This window comes from Aspergillus vadensis (assembly GCF_003184925.1).
Source record: "Aspergillus vadensis CBS 113365 unplaced genomic scaffold BO88scaffold_4, whole genome shotgun sequence".
In the NCBI taxonomy this organism is placed as follows: domain Eukaryota; kingdom Fungi; phylum Ascomycota; class Eurotiomycetes; order Eurotiales; family Aspergillaceae; genus Aspergillus; species Aspergillus vadensis.
The window spans coordinates 1,163,868-1,177,018 of NW_020292042.1; the positions used below are offsets into that span (position 1 = coordinate 1,163,868).

The 13,151-nt window shown below is 47.3% G+C and overlaps 5 protein-coding genes across 5 annotated transcripts; 4 read left to right on the top strand and 1 right to left on the bottom strand.

Annotated features, from left to right (window-relative positions):
* The first annotated feature begins 22 nt into the window (after positions 1-22).
* On the top strand, positions 23-1,547 carry BO88DRAFT_211006 (RNA 3'-terminal phosphate cyclase-like protein). The gene has a single exon (XM_025701926.1). The coding sequence runs from the start codon at positions 221-223 to the stop codon at positions 1,436-1,438; it is 1,218 nt and encodes a 405-aa protein (XP_025566120.1). The 5' UTR covers positions 23-220; the 3' UTR covers positions 1,439-1,547.
* On the top strand, positions 1,443-2,371 carry BO88DRAFT_211165 (uncharacterized protein). Its single transcript, XM_025701929.1, has one exon. The coding sequence runs from the start codon at positions 1,656-1,658 to the stop codon at positions 2,148-2,150; it is 495 nt and encodes a 164-aa protein (XP_025566121.1). The 5' UTR covers positions 1,443-1,655; the 3' UTR covers positions 2,151-2,371.
* On the top strand, positions 2,166-2,981 carry BO88DRAFT_211139 (uncharacterized protein). The gene has a single exon (XM_025701928.1). It carries the CDS (start codon positions 2,593-2,595, stop codon positions 2,833-2,835), a length of 243 nt encoding a protein of 80 aa, XP_025566122.1. The 5' UTR covers positions 2,166-2,592; the 3' UTR covers positions 2,836-2,981.
* Positions 2,982-6,484: 3,503 nt separating this feature from the next.
* BO88DRAFT_477012 (NmrA-like family protein) lies at positions 6,485-7,626 on the bottom strand (the record flags this gene model as incomplete). Its single annotated transcript, XM_025711961.1, has 4 exons — positions 6,485-6,890; positions 6,974-7,048; positions 7,114-7,347; positions 7,415-7,626. 4 exons carry the CDS (start codon positions 7,624-7,626, stop codon positions 6,485-6,487), a joined length of 927 nt encoding a protein of 308 aa, XP_025566123.1.
* A 3,544-nt stretch (positions 7,627-11,170) lies between these two features.
* Positions 11,171-11,597, top strand: BO88DRAFT_450927 (uncharacterized protein; the record flags this gene model as incomplete). Its single annotated transcript, XM_025710611.1, has 2 exons — positions 11,171-11,296; positions 11,373-11,597. 2 exons carry the CDS (start codon positions 11,171-11,173, stop codon positions 11,595-11,597), a joined length of 351 nt encoding a protein of 116 aa, XP_025566124.1.
* Positions 11,598-13,151: the final 1,554 nt, after the last annotated feature.

Below are 13,151 nucleotides of genomic sequence, written 5' to 3' on the forward strand. Positions count from 1 at the left end.
ACCCAACCAACCCATCGCATCTATCCGGTGAAGGGTCCTTATCCGTTCCGGAGATAACCGCGGATTAACGCCGCGCTCGGCGCCGGAACAACTCCGCCCCGGCAGATTTTCTCGATTCGCTTTTTGCGGTCCAGGCGAGCATCTGGCGCCGACGAAGATTTTCGATCTACAGATTGTTGATTGACAACGGAGATTCTGCAGAGTCTCCCGTACAGCTACAATGGCGTCAACGTCTCAGCCCCCTCTTCGGTTCACTTCCCACAAGAACTTCGTGTACCGTCTCGTCTTCGCTACGTTGACCGGCCGCACGATTCAAATCTCCCAGATCCGTCCTTCGTCGCCTACGAACCCCGGTCTCGCTCCTCATGAAATCTCCTTCCTCCGTCTCCTGGAGTCCATTACCAATGGCTCCCAGATGGAGATCTCGTACACCGGTACCATCCTTGTTTATAAGCCTGGTCTCATTACAGGCAGTTCGCCAGGCGTGGCCACGAGCAGTGGAGGTGTCGTCAGGCATGAGCTCCCTGCAGGGTGCAATCGTGGTGTGAGTTACTATCTGCTGCCGCTCTGCCTTTTGGCACCCTTCTCCAAGGCGCCCATCAAGGTCCTTTTTACTGGTCCAGGTGTGATCACCTCATCCACCCCGACTGGTGACATGTCCGTGGACAGTGTGCGGACTGCCATTCTCCCTCTCTACAACCAATTTGGAATTTTCAACAACATCGAGCTGCGCATCCTACGGCGATCGAACCCTGGGCCCAATGGCAGAGGCGGTGGTGGAGAAGTTCAGCTAGTATTTGGCCACCAGCTCCGGCTGCCGAAGACCCTGCACCTCATGAACGCCGGTCGCATCAAGAAGGTCCGCGGTGTGGCCTACTCCGTCGGTGTTTCCGCATCCAATAACGCAAGAATGATCGAAACCGCCCGTGGTGTTCTGAACCCACTCGTCCCTGACACCTATATCTTCTCTGATGTGTCGTCGGCGCCGCTCGTGCCTGCCCCCGAGAAGGGCAACCCTTCCGCGAAAAAGAAGATTGGCCTTGGTTTCGGACTCTCGTTGGTCGCTGAGTCGTCTACTGGCTGCTTGTTCTCCGCCGATGTGGCGTCGCCTCCCGCAGGCGGCGAGGCGCCTGAAGACATTGGGAAGCGATGTGCTTACCAGCTACTCGAGGCCGTTTCGAAGGGAGGTTGCGTTGCCCCTGCAGCTGTTCCGACCATGCTGGGTCTGATGACGATGGGATCGGAGGATGTTGGACGAATCCAAGTTGGTCGGGAAGTGATCGCCGAGGAGAGCACCATCCAGCTGGCCAGGGACCTGACCAAGTTCGGTGCTCCGGGTTGGGGTCTGAGAGACGCGAGTGGTGAGAATGAGAATGGGGATGTGATCATCAGTGTGGTTGGCCGCGGCATTGGCAACGTTGGCCGTAAGGTTGCTTGATTGTTGAAGACCCAACATCAGCCTCACATCAACTCCGCGGTCGGCTGTTTCAGGTATTACCGACCTTTTCTGGTCGTTGGTCTGTCCAGTGGAGCTTCAAGGGCCCTGTCACAGCGTGGTTTCAGAGTATGGCCAGTTTGCATCTGATTGCCCAATGTGAGCGCCGGGTACTGCCCCTGGCGACAGCGGTGTATCACGCAGGCGCAAGGGAAGGGCAATGGTTTCATCTCCACTGAGGGGAAAAGCGCAGACCACGTCATTTCTAATAAAAGCTGCATTTCGTCTTCGACCTCCGACTTTTACCTTCTTTATCGCCAAGTTGCATCGCTCACTTGGGTCATGTGCCACGTGGCTGAGATTGGCGCCCAGCCGACAGCTGTTCGCCGCACACCGCAGCCCGGATCTTGGCCTGTTGGATTCCCATCTCCTGGCAGGGCAATCTGATGCTTCGGACTGGCGAGTGGGTGTTCTCGTGAGGCACTTTGTTGTTCATATTTCCGTGATACCCTTTATTTGTTTGGTATGTGGGCTTCCACCTCACCGCTGGGAGCCACTCGAAGATGGAATGGGATTGGCAGTTCGAAGTAGGGTTTGCTGGCTGCGGCCTAACCGACGTGCTTCATGCAGCAAGTTTAAGTTTCTGAGACGAGAATGGATCATCGTTCCTGTACATAGAAATAGCATGAATATAAGATGCTCGGCTCCGTCCTGATTTCTTCCCCGACTTTGTACTCTCTTGACATGATATAACTCCAGCTATCCACACCGTCGCCTTCTCGCCCACCTCATTAGGAACATAGCTCGCCTACGAATCGGAGAATTTGCCATTACGTTGCCAGAACCGTCGATGCCCGTACGCCCGTGACTACGCCGTCGACATGGATTGCGATACCCGATGCTTCGACTTGACGCTCGTCTTTCCGATTCTTCTAAAGCTGACACCAGATCGTTCGTTCGTTTAACAATGCTGTTCGACAGGCAGCCGACTTTGCGAGAGACCGATACCAGATGGATTGTCCAACCTTGACCGCACTTGCTCGTCCTTGGAGTGTCATCCCGACTTGGATGCAGTTTGCCCGCCTCTCCATGCAGCTCGAACCTTCCCGAAGAGGAAGTCGCAGTTCTGCATCTGCTCCTTCCCTGCCGGTGTCTGTATGCCCGTCTTCGGCCTAGTCTCTCTGGCGATAATGACGGCCTTCCCCTCCCCCTTCTTTCTTTCTCTTCTCTCTCCTATCCTTCTCTCTTCCTTCCCTTTCTTTTCTTACTCTCTTCTTCCACTGTCAACCTTCCTTGCCCTTGCTAATCTGCTTGACTGCCATCTCTTCACAGGTATTCCTCGTCGTCGTTCCTTCCGTGTTTCTGCTTCGAGCGATTTTATGAACATGCTGCTTGGGTAAGTGCTCGTTCAGGTCTGGTTGGGCTGACAGCCGTCTAGGCTCTTTTGGTGGGCATACCGAGGGATTTGACCTTGTCTAGCATAGGTTTCATCAGAGCTTCTCTGGTGGTGCTTGTGTGACGGCAAGGCTGTTGGCTACTAACTGAGCAATAAAGCAGGGATAGTTGCGTAACACCTCCTTTCTGAGCATAAGCCGCCCCGTGGGCAGGCCCAGTAAGAGACAGAGCTTGTGAGTCACAGCCAGATGCTTTGCTGTTTCTTATACTGACAGTCACCAGGCTGGCTAAAAACACTCAGCCCACCACGCAGGCTAGCTCCAAAAGGGAAATGCTCTGGTTAGTTCTCTTGCTCATCATATCATGCCTCTCTAACGTAATCAGTGCCTTCCACCCATCCTTTTTCTCCTCCTCATTCCTGGCCACCATCGGCCCTTCCTCCTCTCTTATCTGTCCTCCTGCTTCGATGCCTGGCGCTGCGGCCTTACCCAGTAAGTGACAGAACTTGTATGTCATACCTCGTCAGCACGCTGAGCTCAGAGCTGACTGTTGTAGGCTGGCTAAACATTGTCCGCACGTCAGGCTAGCCTCTACCGTGGATATGTCAGTACTCTTTCACTATATTAAGAAACAGACGCTGACTGATATAACAGTCTAGCACCAGCCTGCCTGCCACTATCATGCCAACCTCTCTTATATGGCTAAAAGGCAGTCATCGAGCGCTGGGATATACCGGTTGAAATCCACAGGGGCACCTAACCATACACAGGAGGGGACATAACCAAGAGCGAGTACCTGCAAAGTGGCAGGCCCAGTAAGTGACAGAGCTTGTAAGTAGTATAGTCACTTATTGCAACTAGTACTGATGGATCTGCAGGCTGGTCAAAACACAAATTATGCCACCCCGCAGTGAAGCGAGGAGAGTTAGCCGATAGGTTAGTGAACCAAAACAGGTTCCCCTACATAGTACTAACCATCTCATAGGAAGACTGATGGTGGTTGGGGATTATTATTCAGATTGACAACTCTGTATCGTCCTGGTCAAGGTTTTTACCCTACGGGGAGTTTTCCTTGGCTGTAACCCGAATGGGAGGATAGAAATCAATACATAAAATTCTAACATCTTCCAATACTTCACCTTAACGTAGCATTATTCTTATGGTGCTCTGTAGACCAACGTAGGCTCAGACTTTGCTACTACGTTGCAATATCGATTTCGACTCCGTCTCAAACATCCATGCCTCGAGTTCTGCGAGTTTGAGGGAATTGACAGTATTCAAGGCCACTCCCTACTTAGACAGCATGGCATTTAATATCCCGGGTCCGATAAAGTCAAACAGCGTGAATGCAACTTGAAGTTAAAGCATGAGCTGAATTAAATATAGATGTAGTAGGATTGAATTGACACATCAAAATTGAATAGTCTATCATCGATTCCAAAGATGAAAATATGACGACTCCACCACGAACTAAGCAACTTCCCATCTTCATCACCGCTACCAAATTAGAGAAGCCACCATATTCGCGGAAGTCTCCACGCACCCATAGACTGATACTTGAATAGCAAGGAGATCAAGAAGTCGTAAAACAAAGATATATATTATCCGGTATATCAACAATATTATGACACTAAGTCTCCAGAAACAAGCCAATTATAAACACAACATTGAACCGAACACAGGGAGACTGAACCCTACCCAGAGTAGCAGCGAGGATTAGAGCCATAGTGCCGATCCTGCGTGACCAAGTATCGAGAAAATCCCACGAAGTACCCAGAAGCCCTACAACGTATTATACCTCCTAGCATACCTTTCCACATAATGACCATTGACATCATCATGGTACTACTCGACGGTGAAATCAATGCTGTGTGCTCCGTCACGGATAAATATACTACTTTTATTGTAGGCTGAAATACTTAGATCACAGCTTAGTGGGCCCAAGCCTCCCTAGACTATCTGGTGATGGATTATAGGGAAATACCAAGAGTGATTATCAGTGGTCATGATTGTAAATGGCTAAAGATCGCTGGTATAGTATTTGGAATAGCACAGAACCAAGCTACGCTATTCCACAGCTTACCACAGCCAGACTGATAGTCAAAGCGAAATAATTATTCAGAGAGCTAAAATCTATGTATGATACCAAATCACATCACCGCAAGGTCTCTCGAAATGGTATTCCCTACTGCCCTACGCCTAGTCCATACTAAATAGCAGTAAGAATACCTTCGAAGTTGCCTCACTAAATAAAGTAAAGCATGACATGCAGCTCCGCTCCCCACGGTATCTAACCTAGTTAGTATTAATTATCAGTATTAGTCAAAAAATACCAAGTCACGCGAGAGCATACGATGCTAAGCATAGAGCCATTTTGTTCAGGAAAGACCAATTCGGTCATGCTCATATTATATAAAGGCTACACCACAGGGGTTATCCTATCACGCAAACTCGGCAATCAGTGCACCGGACCTTTCAAAATCGTTGAGCGAGTCGGACGCCTACCCTACAAGCTAGAGTTCACCCCCTGACTGGCGACTACAACAGGAATAAAATCATTGCACCATACCATGCAACTAGTTGTGATGAAGTCATTGAAGTTACATGGTATGTTTCCTTGATCATTCGTTCTATTCAGGTGGAGAAACAAGGAACATGGAAAGAAACGAGCAAATTCTGCTTCCTAAAACATATTCACCATCAATCTGGGATATACTGAAGAGTTCAATTTTTCTGGGGACTGGCTCGTCCGGAAGTGAATAAGTAGCATGGAGAAGTCAACTATTCAACAAGATATAGTATCTATCGTAAAATGAAATAGAGAACCTCATTTGCCTCAAGGCGGACCTCTACCAGTGTATGTGGAATGAGGGCCGTGTTTTTTGCACTGCGCCCAATAGGATATACAATAGCAGCAATACTGTGACAAATTTGAAGATGGAGATTATTTGGCATAGCTATACTATATTGAATGATATTCTCGTGTCCAGTTGGGTATGGTTGCCACTGAGGAAGCGGAAGGTGCAGGCGTGTCTCTAGCGGCCAGGCCGTTGTTGCTGAGCTCTTTTGAGAATTGGGATAGTTATTCCGGACATTCATTAGCGGCGTATATATTAGAAGAGCAATAGTAACCACTCGTAGTTGCATGTAACTAACGGCAACCCAACCACAGAAACCATGCATCACCTCTCACAACTCTCAATGACTCGCAAATTAAACTAGAACACTATATCCCACGTCACAGTGGGGCTGTTACAAAAGAGTATGATATCCCGAGTCCATTGTGGAGGAAGTAGATGTCCCACTCATCTTATTAGCTGAGGATAACGAACCCCAACCTCGAGACTCAACGAGAAAGCTAAACGCCGCGTACTCTTGACCAACAGCACTACTGAAATGAACGATAAATTGGGCAGCTAGAATACACACACCTCTCCAAACCCCGATCGCTGAGTAGGAAAGAATGTCTGCGCTGAGGAAACAGGCTGTGCCCAAATAAGAATCGCAGCCAACCAACTCTGTGCGCGTGCTGCTCCATTTCTGGGAGGTATAGTCCAATGTAATCTTCATCTAAATCTGTGGAAACGAGGCATTGGACGAACATGCAAAGGAAACTGCACGAGGACCACCACCACCGCCACCGTCTGTACATGTCTCAGAGCATCTTTAGGTACTCCAGTACACGATCGGGTAAGACTCTATAGCTGTCCAATCTTCCTCCTATGACAAGGTCCTCTAAACTTGCTTTCCTGTAGCCCTCAACTTCCCATAAATCATCGGGAAGCATCTTCATCATTTCTCCCGTTCCCCACATTTTGCGGCAATAGACCGGGACAGCGAGATTACTCTCCTTGCTGAGACAATCCTCAATTTTTCGATTGACTTCCTCTAAGCTTCGTGTCGCAATAGAGGGGTCCCTGCCGTTCTTCTCTTTCATGATCGCAGCGAGTTCCATGCCTGTTGGTGCAAGCTCAGACAAGGTGATAGTCCGGTTCTGGATAGTGTGGATAGGTCTGGTTGTGAATATGTCCACGTATGCAGCTGCTACGTAGTCCTTGGTGCTAGAAGGAATTAGTTCAAACCCAGAACAAAGGGAACATGATTCAAGAGAAGGGAGTTTTCTGGGTGTAAATGTTTAACGCACCACATAGTGACTCTTTCGCTAGCAGAGTTGCCGGTGTAGACTAACACGTTATTCTGCAAATCAACACCCACTGCCCTATGATTTTGTGTGGAAAGTCAGTTACGGCATAAACATCCCCGGGTACATGGTTGACGACTGACGGTGTACTCAAGGTGAACTCAGCGAAATTTCCCACGTGGACGACGGTAGTTGGAATTCCAGCATCCTTAGAAGCCTTTTCGACTTTCGCCTTTGCCTTCATACAGGGCATGCGCATTCCCTGCTCACAATACCGCAGACAGAAATCCGAAGGGGAGAAAAGCTGGACATTAGTCCTAGGGATGGCTTTCACAAAGCCATACTGTCTGTCGGTTCCCTCGTCTCCAACAAGAGAACTTTGAGACAAATCCATTAGCATAGATCCGGAAAGGTTATAAAGGCGCACAGTAGCTCTTGACTAACATCACAATGTCTATGTCTTGCAAGGCATCAACCAAAGCGTCTTCATCAAAAACGTCGACTTCAATCTTTTTCACATGTTCTGGGAGATTGGAAGTATCCGATGTAGGGCGATGTAAAACAGTGATGGGAGCTCCCGAGGCAATCAGAGCAGGGACAACTCGAGAGCCAACGAATCCACGGTGACCATAGACAGCGATACGGTTGAAGGCCATGGTGCAAAAGACAGGAGGTGTCTGGAAAAGATCAATAAATGTACAATCGTTGTCGAAAGCTGTTGGGATAGGGCCAGTTTGAACACCTATATCAAGATAACCAATTTAGAGCTCGGAAAGTAGGATCTTATATAACTTCCAACATATAGATCTGCGGGTTTCATAATGAGCGTGAGTCACCTTTTTTGCGTTTTTTGAAAGAGTAGCCGGTCCACGTCGTATAGATCAACAGGTTCGCAATCTGGCCTAAAGAGGAAGCTAGATTACCCCTAATGGAAATACTAGATTGGCCATATTCCCATTCAAGGCTAATGTAGCTTATCCATATGATGAAAGTTTCCTATTTGGGCCATTTCGCGAGGTTGTGGGGATCCGTCTTGAGTCTCCTCGAATCATCAGAGGCGATGTGCCCACTCTGCCAAAGTGGATCTCTTCTAATCCAACGCATGTGAGGCTACTAGATGACCACATTGTTTACACTCTGACTCTATATAATTGATGCCTAGTATATCTCATTAGATAAAAAGTGGGTAGCGTCCTTTTGTGAAGCAAGCCATTGCTCCCTGAGCGGGGCAATACAGTGAAATTGTAGCCATCACGATCATCGCCAGAAAGATCTGCAACACTTCCCGCTCCACTCAAGCTGACAATTCTGGATAGACCGACGTAGGGAAAGAGGAAAAAAGAAGGTGTTGACGTTATCACCATTTGTATGCAATGTTAATTATGTCATTAGCGCGACAGTATGACTGAATAATAAATGTTTGGAGAATATTCTGTACTTGAGTCTTGGAACAAACAATATTTCCATGAAAATGCTAGTTGGTGTTCACTCGTCTTTTTGCTATTCTTGAGAGGGGCTTAGTGTATTCGTTGAGCATCAAGTGGACAACCTAGAGATTCGTATCCTTCTTTTATTTACCAGGACCTACGAGACATACTACTAGGTCCTACTAGCGCTCTCATACTACGTCGGTAAAGATGAAAGTGTAAGTAAGAGAAGGAAGTCTATAATTATAAATTATAGGTTCGTTTTTATGTTTCCTGTTCTTAATACAAATAAGTCAACTCAATTTATGAGTTGAATAATACATGCAATTTCATTCAAATTGTCCCTCCATCTCATCAATCGCTATCATGTTCCATAGCTTTAAATATAACAATATCATAACCATTTATTACCGCCAGCACATGATTATAAGAAGCCTTGGCATGCTGCTAAATAGACAACGACAGCCCGCGAAATCCTCGAGCGGAGCTCCTCGGCGAGAGTCATGGTGCCGAACGAATATGCGTTATATTCGGTGAAACCGTAAGCAAATTCAAGTGAGAGGATATAAATAACGGCTGTGCGATGCTGATAGTAGCCTTATATAGAGGTGAGAAGTATGGTCGGTTGATGATCGTGTGGCGTGGACCCTACTAGAGCCCTTAAACAGATATAAAGGCGCATATTGTCTATAGCGACGCCCCCAACATCCTCTTTAAGAGGGCAAAAGCACGGACAGAGATGTCCGAAGACTCTTCCTCATCTGGGCCCAGTTTCTGGAAAGACATCAATAATGGGAATAATCCATCAATCCATTCAGCCAAGTATAAGTTTCTTTTGCGAGAGTAGCCCTGGCGATCATACATGCCACTTAGAAGAGCTGGGTAAGTCGCATCACGATGGGAGTCTGATAAGCAGACGGATCGCTTCGATATTTGTCCATGTCCTTTAGGGGGCAAAGAGATAGACAAGTCTGTAAGCTTTTACTTGTCTGGATCAACTTTCTGGAAAGACATGTTTGAAGGAAGCTATCCATGCATCCAACTCCATGAACTTCTGCGTCATTTATATGGCGACCGCGCATGCCGGTTGAGTAGATCGCATCGAGATATAAGGAGCTAGTCATCGTTATATAGTGATGATTCGCTTAGGCAACGCCTTATATCCTTTATAAGAAGCGTATGCTCTCGACTTTGGACCCCCAGACTGGAGGGAGCGATCGTAAGTCACCATTCATATTGCATGGTGAAGTAGATAAGTAGACCGCAGCCCTGGATGAGTGGAGTTTTGCGGGCAGTTCGAAATGAGGGTAAATCTCTCATAAAAGGCAACGTCAACAATAGAAGGACCGTCCCGAAAGGGGTATACCATGCATATTCCCAGCGATCGCCGTCGTTTATCGTCTTGGCTGCCCTGGATTAAGGGAAGCTAAGTCGCAGATCGAATTGAGAAAACGACCTCGTATGAGGCTATCTGCGCAGATCTTCATGTATAGAATGCGCCATGCGTCTATCCTCAACCGCTCACTCTCACTACTCCGACGAGTAGGCACCGCAAACCCCCATTCTAGTATATGAGGCTCATGTAATTTATCCATCCAAAGATAAATTCGATAAAGTAGTGCGCGAATGTTTAACTTATCCGTGTAAAGATGACCATGATCCAAGGCTCTTTGGGTCTTGTAGGTGTCTAGACCGTTCCAAAGGAGAGCCAGTCGAGCTTATTAAAGTGGAACAATAATCCATGCCAGACGGTACGTGCATGCAATAAGTAACACGACGATTCAGTTGGGAAACTCGCCATTCTATTCCCACAGGTACCATCACTTAATCATGATGGTTACATTATGTCTGTATCCTGCGTTTTGTTTTAAACCAGGTTATCTGCCTTTTGCTTTGAACTTTGGCGTGACAAAAAGGGAATAGGAATTGTCTTAATTCTTTCTCCTTGTCCGCATTAAGCACGGAAAATGGCTAGAACGTTTGCCATTTTCTGTTGCGAGCCAGAAAGAATCCGAGAATATGGCAAAGAGCATCCCGACAAACAGGCTCAGCAAACAAAGACCGTCGCTGCCATAGCTCGAAGCCATATACGCTTTCAAAGACCAACTGAAACGTACCGAATAAAAGATAGAAAGTACTAAACAGGATGGCGGAGAAGATGCAGATGTTTAGGAACATCGGTTCTAGCGTCAAAGGTTGCACGGACACGCCATGTGCTAGGTACCCCTTTGTCCTCGATATTAGAATGGAGAAAAAAGAGTATCGACAGCTTTTAAGCATGCTTAGAGCTTCATGCTCCATCCACGTACGTCCCAGAGACTAGGAAGATAAGTCGTAAATATAAGCCCCGTTGTCGATACGTTCAAAAGAAGACCACCATAAGTAGTGGGAAGCGAGTCTCGAGATGACTATCTCGGCCTTTAGGGATCATATAGAGATAAGACGGTTTGTTCGGACGATAAAGTATCTTTAATATGGTACCATAGTCCTTTTATTATAGTACTATGGTACTATTATGGATCATGCCTTTAGGTGCGCAAGCATGCTTGGCAGTAATCGGATGAATCCACATTACTGCCGGAATACGGTACTTTGTACCTTTAGAGATCATGCCCTTGTTGCTTCGCAGTAATGGGATAATTCATCATTACTGCGTATAATAATGCTGCGTTGTTAAAAGGCCATTAGTAAAGCCCATTAACAATTTGCCACCATATAGCGGATAAGTTCGCGGCTTCTCTTCGCGGATATCAAGTAGAGATGATTTGGTGGCATGGCCATCCTTTCGATCAAGATATGGTACCTTAGTACCTGTAAACATAATACCCAGACCTTCGAAGGGCTGGTGGAAGACAAGGACCGGGTAGAGCGTCGCGAATTCGTCGCCGGTAACTCCCAGGTTCAGACCAATGATGACGGAGTGGAAGATAACACCGAACTCGAGAATGAGGAAGGTGGCAATCTGTTGTTTGAAGGACCTTTCGATCAATGTGTCTGTGACCTCGCTCATGTGCATCTTCCTCCTTGACTTTGGTGCCGAGCGCTATGTCGAAGTCAAGTATGGCGTCTGCAGAGAGGACCCCGAGCCAATCATGACCAGTGCGGTGGATAACTCAACTGTGGACAAGGCATCGCCCGGAAACTCTAGGAAGAGCGAGGCTGATGTGGAGGAGTTGTCCACCTACGCCAATTCGCAGTGATCGGATGAAACCACGTTGCTGTGTACAACAGCTAATGCTGCGTCGATAAAAGGCGCTGAGAAGGCCCAGTGTACCAACTCGCCATTCGTAGCGCGTGACTTCGCGGTTTTTCCTTCGCAGGCGATTAAGCGGAGATTATAACGCGCCTGTCCAAGTTATAGATAATAAAAATGTGCGAAAGGCCGCTATATAATTTTGCGTTGCGCGTATCGATGATTCTTTAGACGACGAAACCGGATGATTGTCATCTGCGCGCTGGCTGGTTGGAGGTTCTATGTCGCAAGCCTGATTCCAGGAAGATAAAGAGAGGATAAAGAAGCATCAACCAGGCCCATCGAAACAGGGGTGAGCAGCTTCCAAGCAGGTCGCTGTACCTTCCAAGCAGCAACGATCAATCAAGCAATCCAGCAAGATCAATGGAGCGTAGACAAGTAGAACCACCACTTGAAAATTTCGTCCGTCGAAATTACAAGCCCGACCGGCAGCTTAGCGCGTAACAAGCAGAAGTAAGCAGAGAAACATCAAGGCAGTCGACGAACGCCTGGGATCCTTAGAAGCGGGTTGAAGGACATCAATGTGGAAGATCGGCTTCCCTGTCCTTGTGGCTAGTCATGATGTAAGAAGTAGAGATGTTATTGACTAGCCAACGTGGCTCGTGGCTTCCAGTGGTTCGTAAATGCTTCCTTTTTATGTTCTGGACTTGGGTTTGTGTAGATAGAGAACCCAGACCACTGTTCTTCAGCTGTCGGAGTCGCCACTTCCAAGAAGTGCTGATATATGCGCATATGGTATATGGTTGGCGTTTTTCAAAAGCACAGTCGGCAAGAGGTATAAAATATGAGCCCCCATGTTGTAAATAAAGAGGGAAACCCGAGTCAGAGGGAAGACACCAGTTCCCGATCATCAGGAAAACATTCCTTGGCTATAAGCTTGATACCTCTATATAACATTCGTTGGATCAAAGCCTTTGTAGAGTAAAAGTAGAACATTTTTCCGGCATGGTGAGGTAGAGTAGGACTAGTCTTGCCAACCTGGCCGAATAAGTTGCCATGGCATTGTATTCCTCCTTTGAACGGTCACTGTCGAGAGATTAGACTATATATCTAGTCAAATATAAACCTGGCGTCTTCTCTTCGACCATTTTCTGACCATGAGCCCGATAGTAAGATTGATAGAGCTTCTTTTGGAACTGCATCACAGCCAACGCAGTGATTGAACCAGTCAATCGGCAGCGACTGAAGTGCGTGAGTTCGAGGAAGGGTCAATTGTAAATTGGCAGGTTCTTTTTTTACTGGAGCATTGCGTCGAATGTATAGTGCGCATGGTAGAACCAACCAGTTCCAGAATTTTTTGAGGATGTCACTATCGTCGGATGCCCCTTTGAAGTCTGTGGAAAGCTCCAGTTGTGAGCCACAGATACTGCATTTCGACTTCCATGCAGGATCCAATCTGACCACTGTCCACATGGTTTCTTATTCGATAGATGTGACGTTTTGCTTCGCATGAGCCAAAGAGTGACAACATTATGGCCCTGTTCTCAGCCAGTATCTGCCG

Coding starts and splice junctions, on each gene's coding strand:
- BO88DRAFT_211006 (XM_025701926.1), top strand. CDS start 221: ATGGCGTCAACGTCTCAGCCCCCTCTTCGGTTCACTTCCCACAAGAAC.
- BO88DRAFT_211165 (XM_025701929.1), top strand. CDS start 1,656: ATGGTTTCATCTCCACTGAGGGGAAAAGCGCAGACCACGTCATTTCTA.
- BO88DRAFT_211139 (XM_025701928.1), top strand. CDS start 2,593: ATGCCCGTCTTCGGCCTAGTCTCTCTGGCGATAATGACGGCCTTCCCC.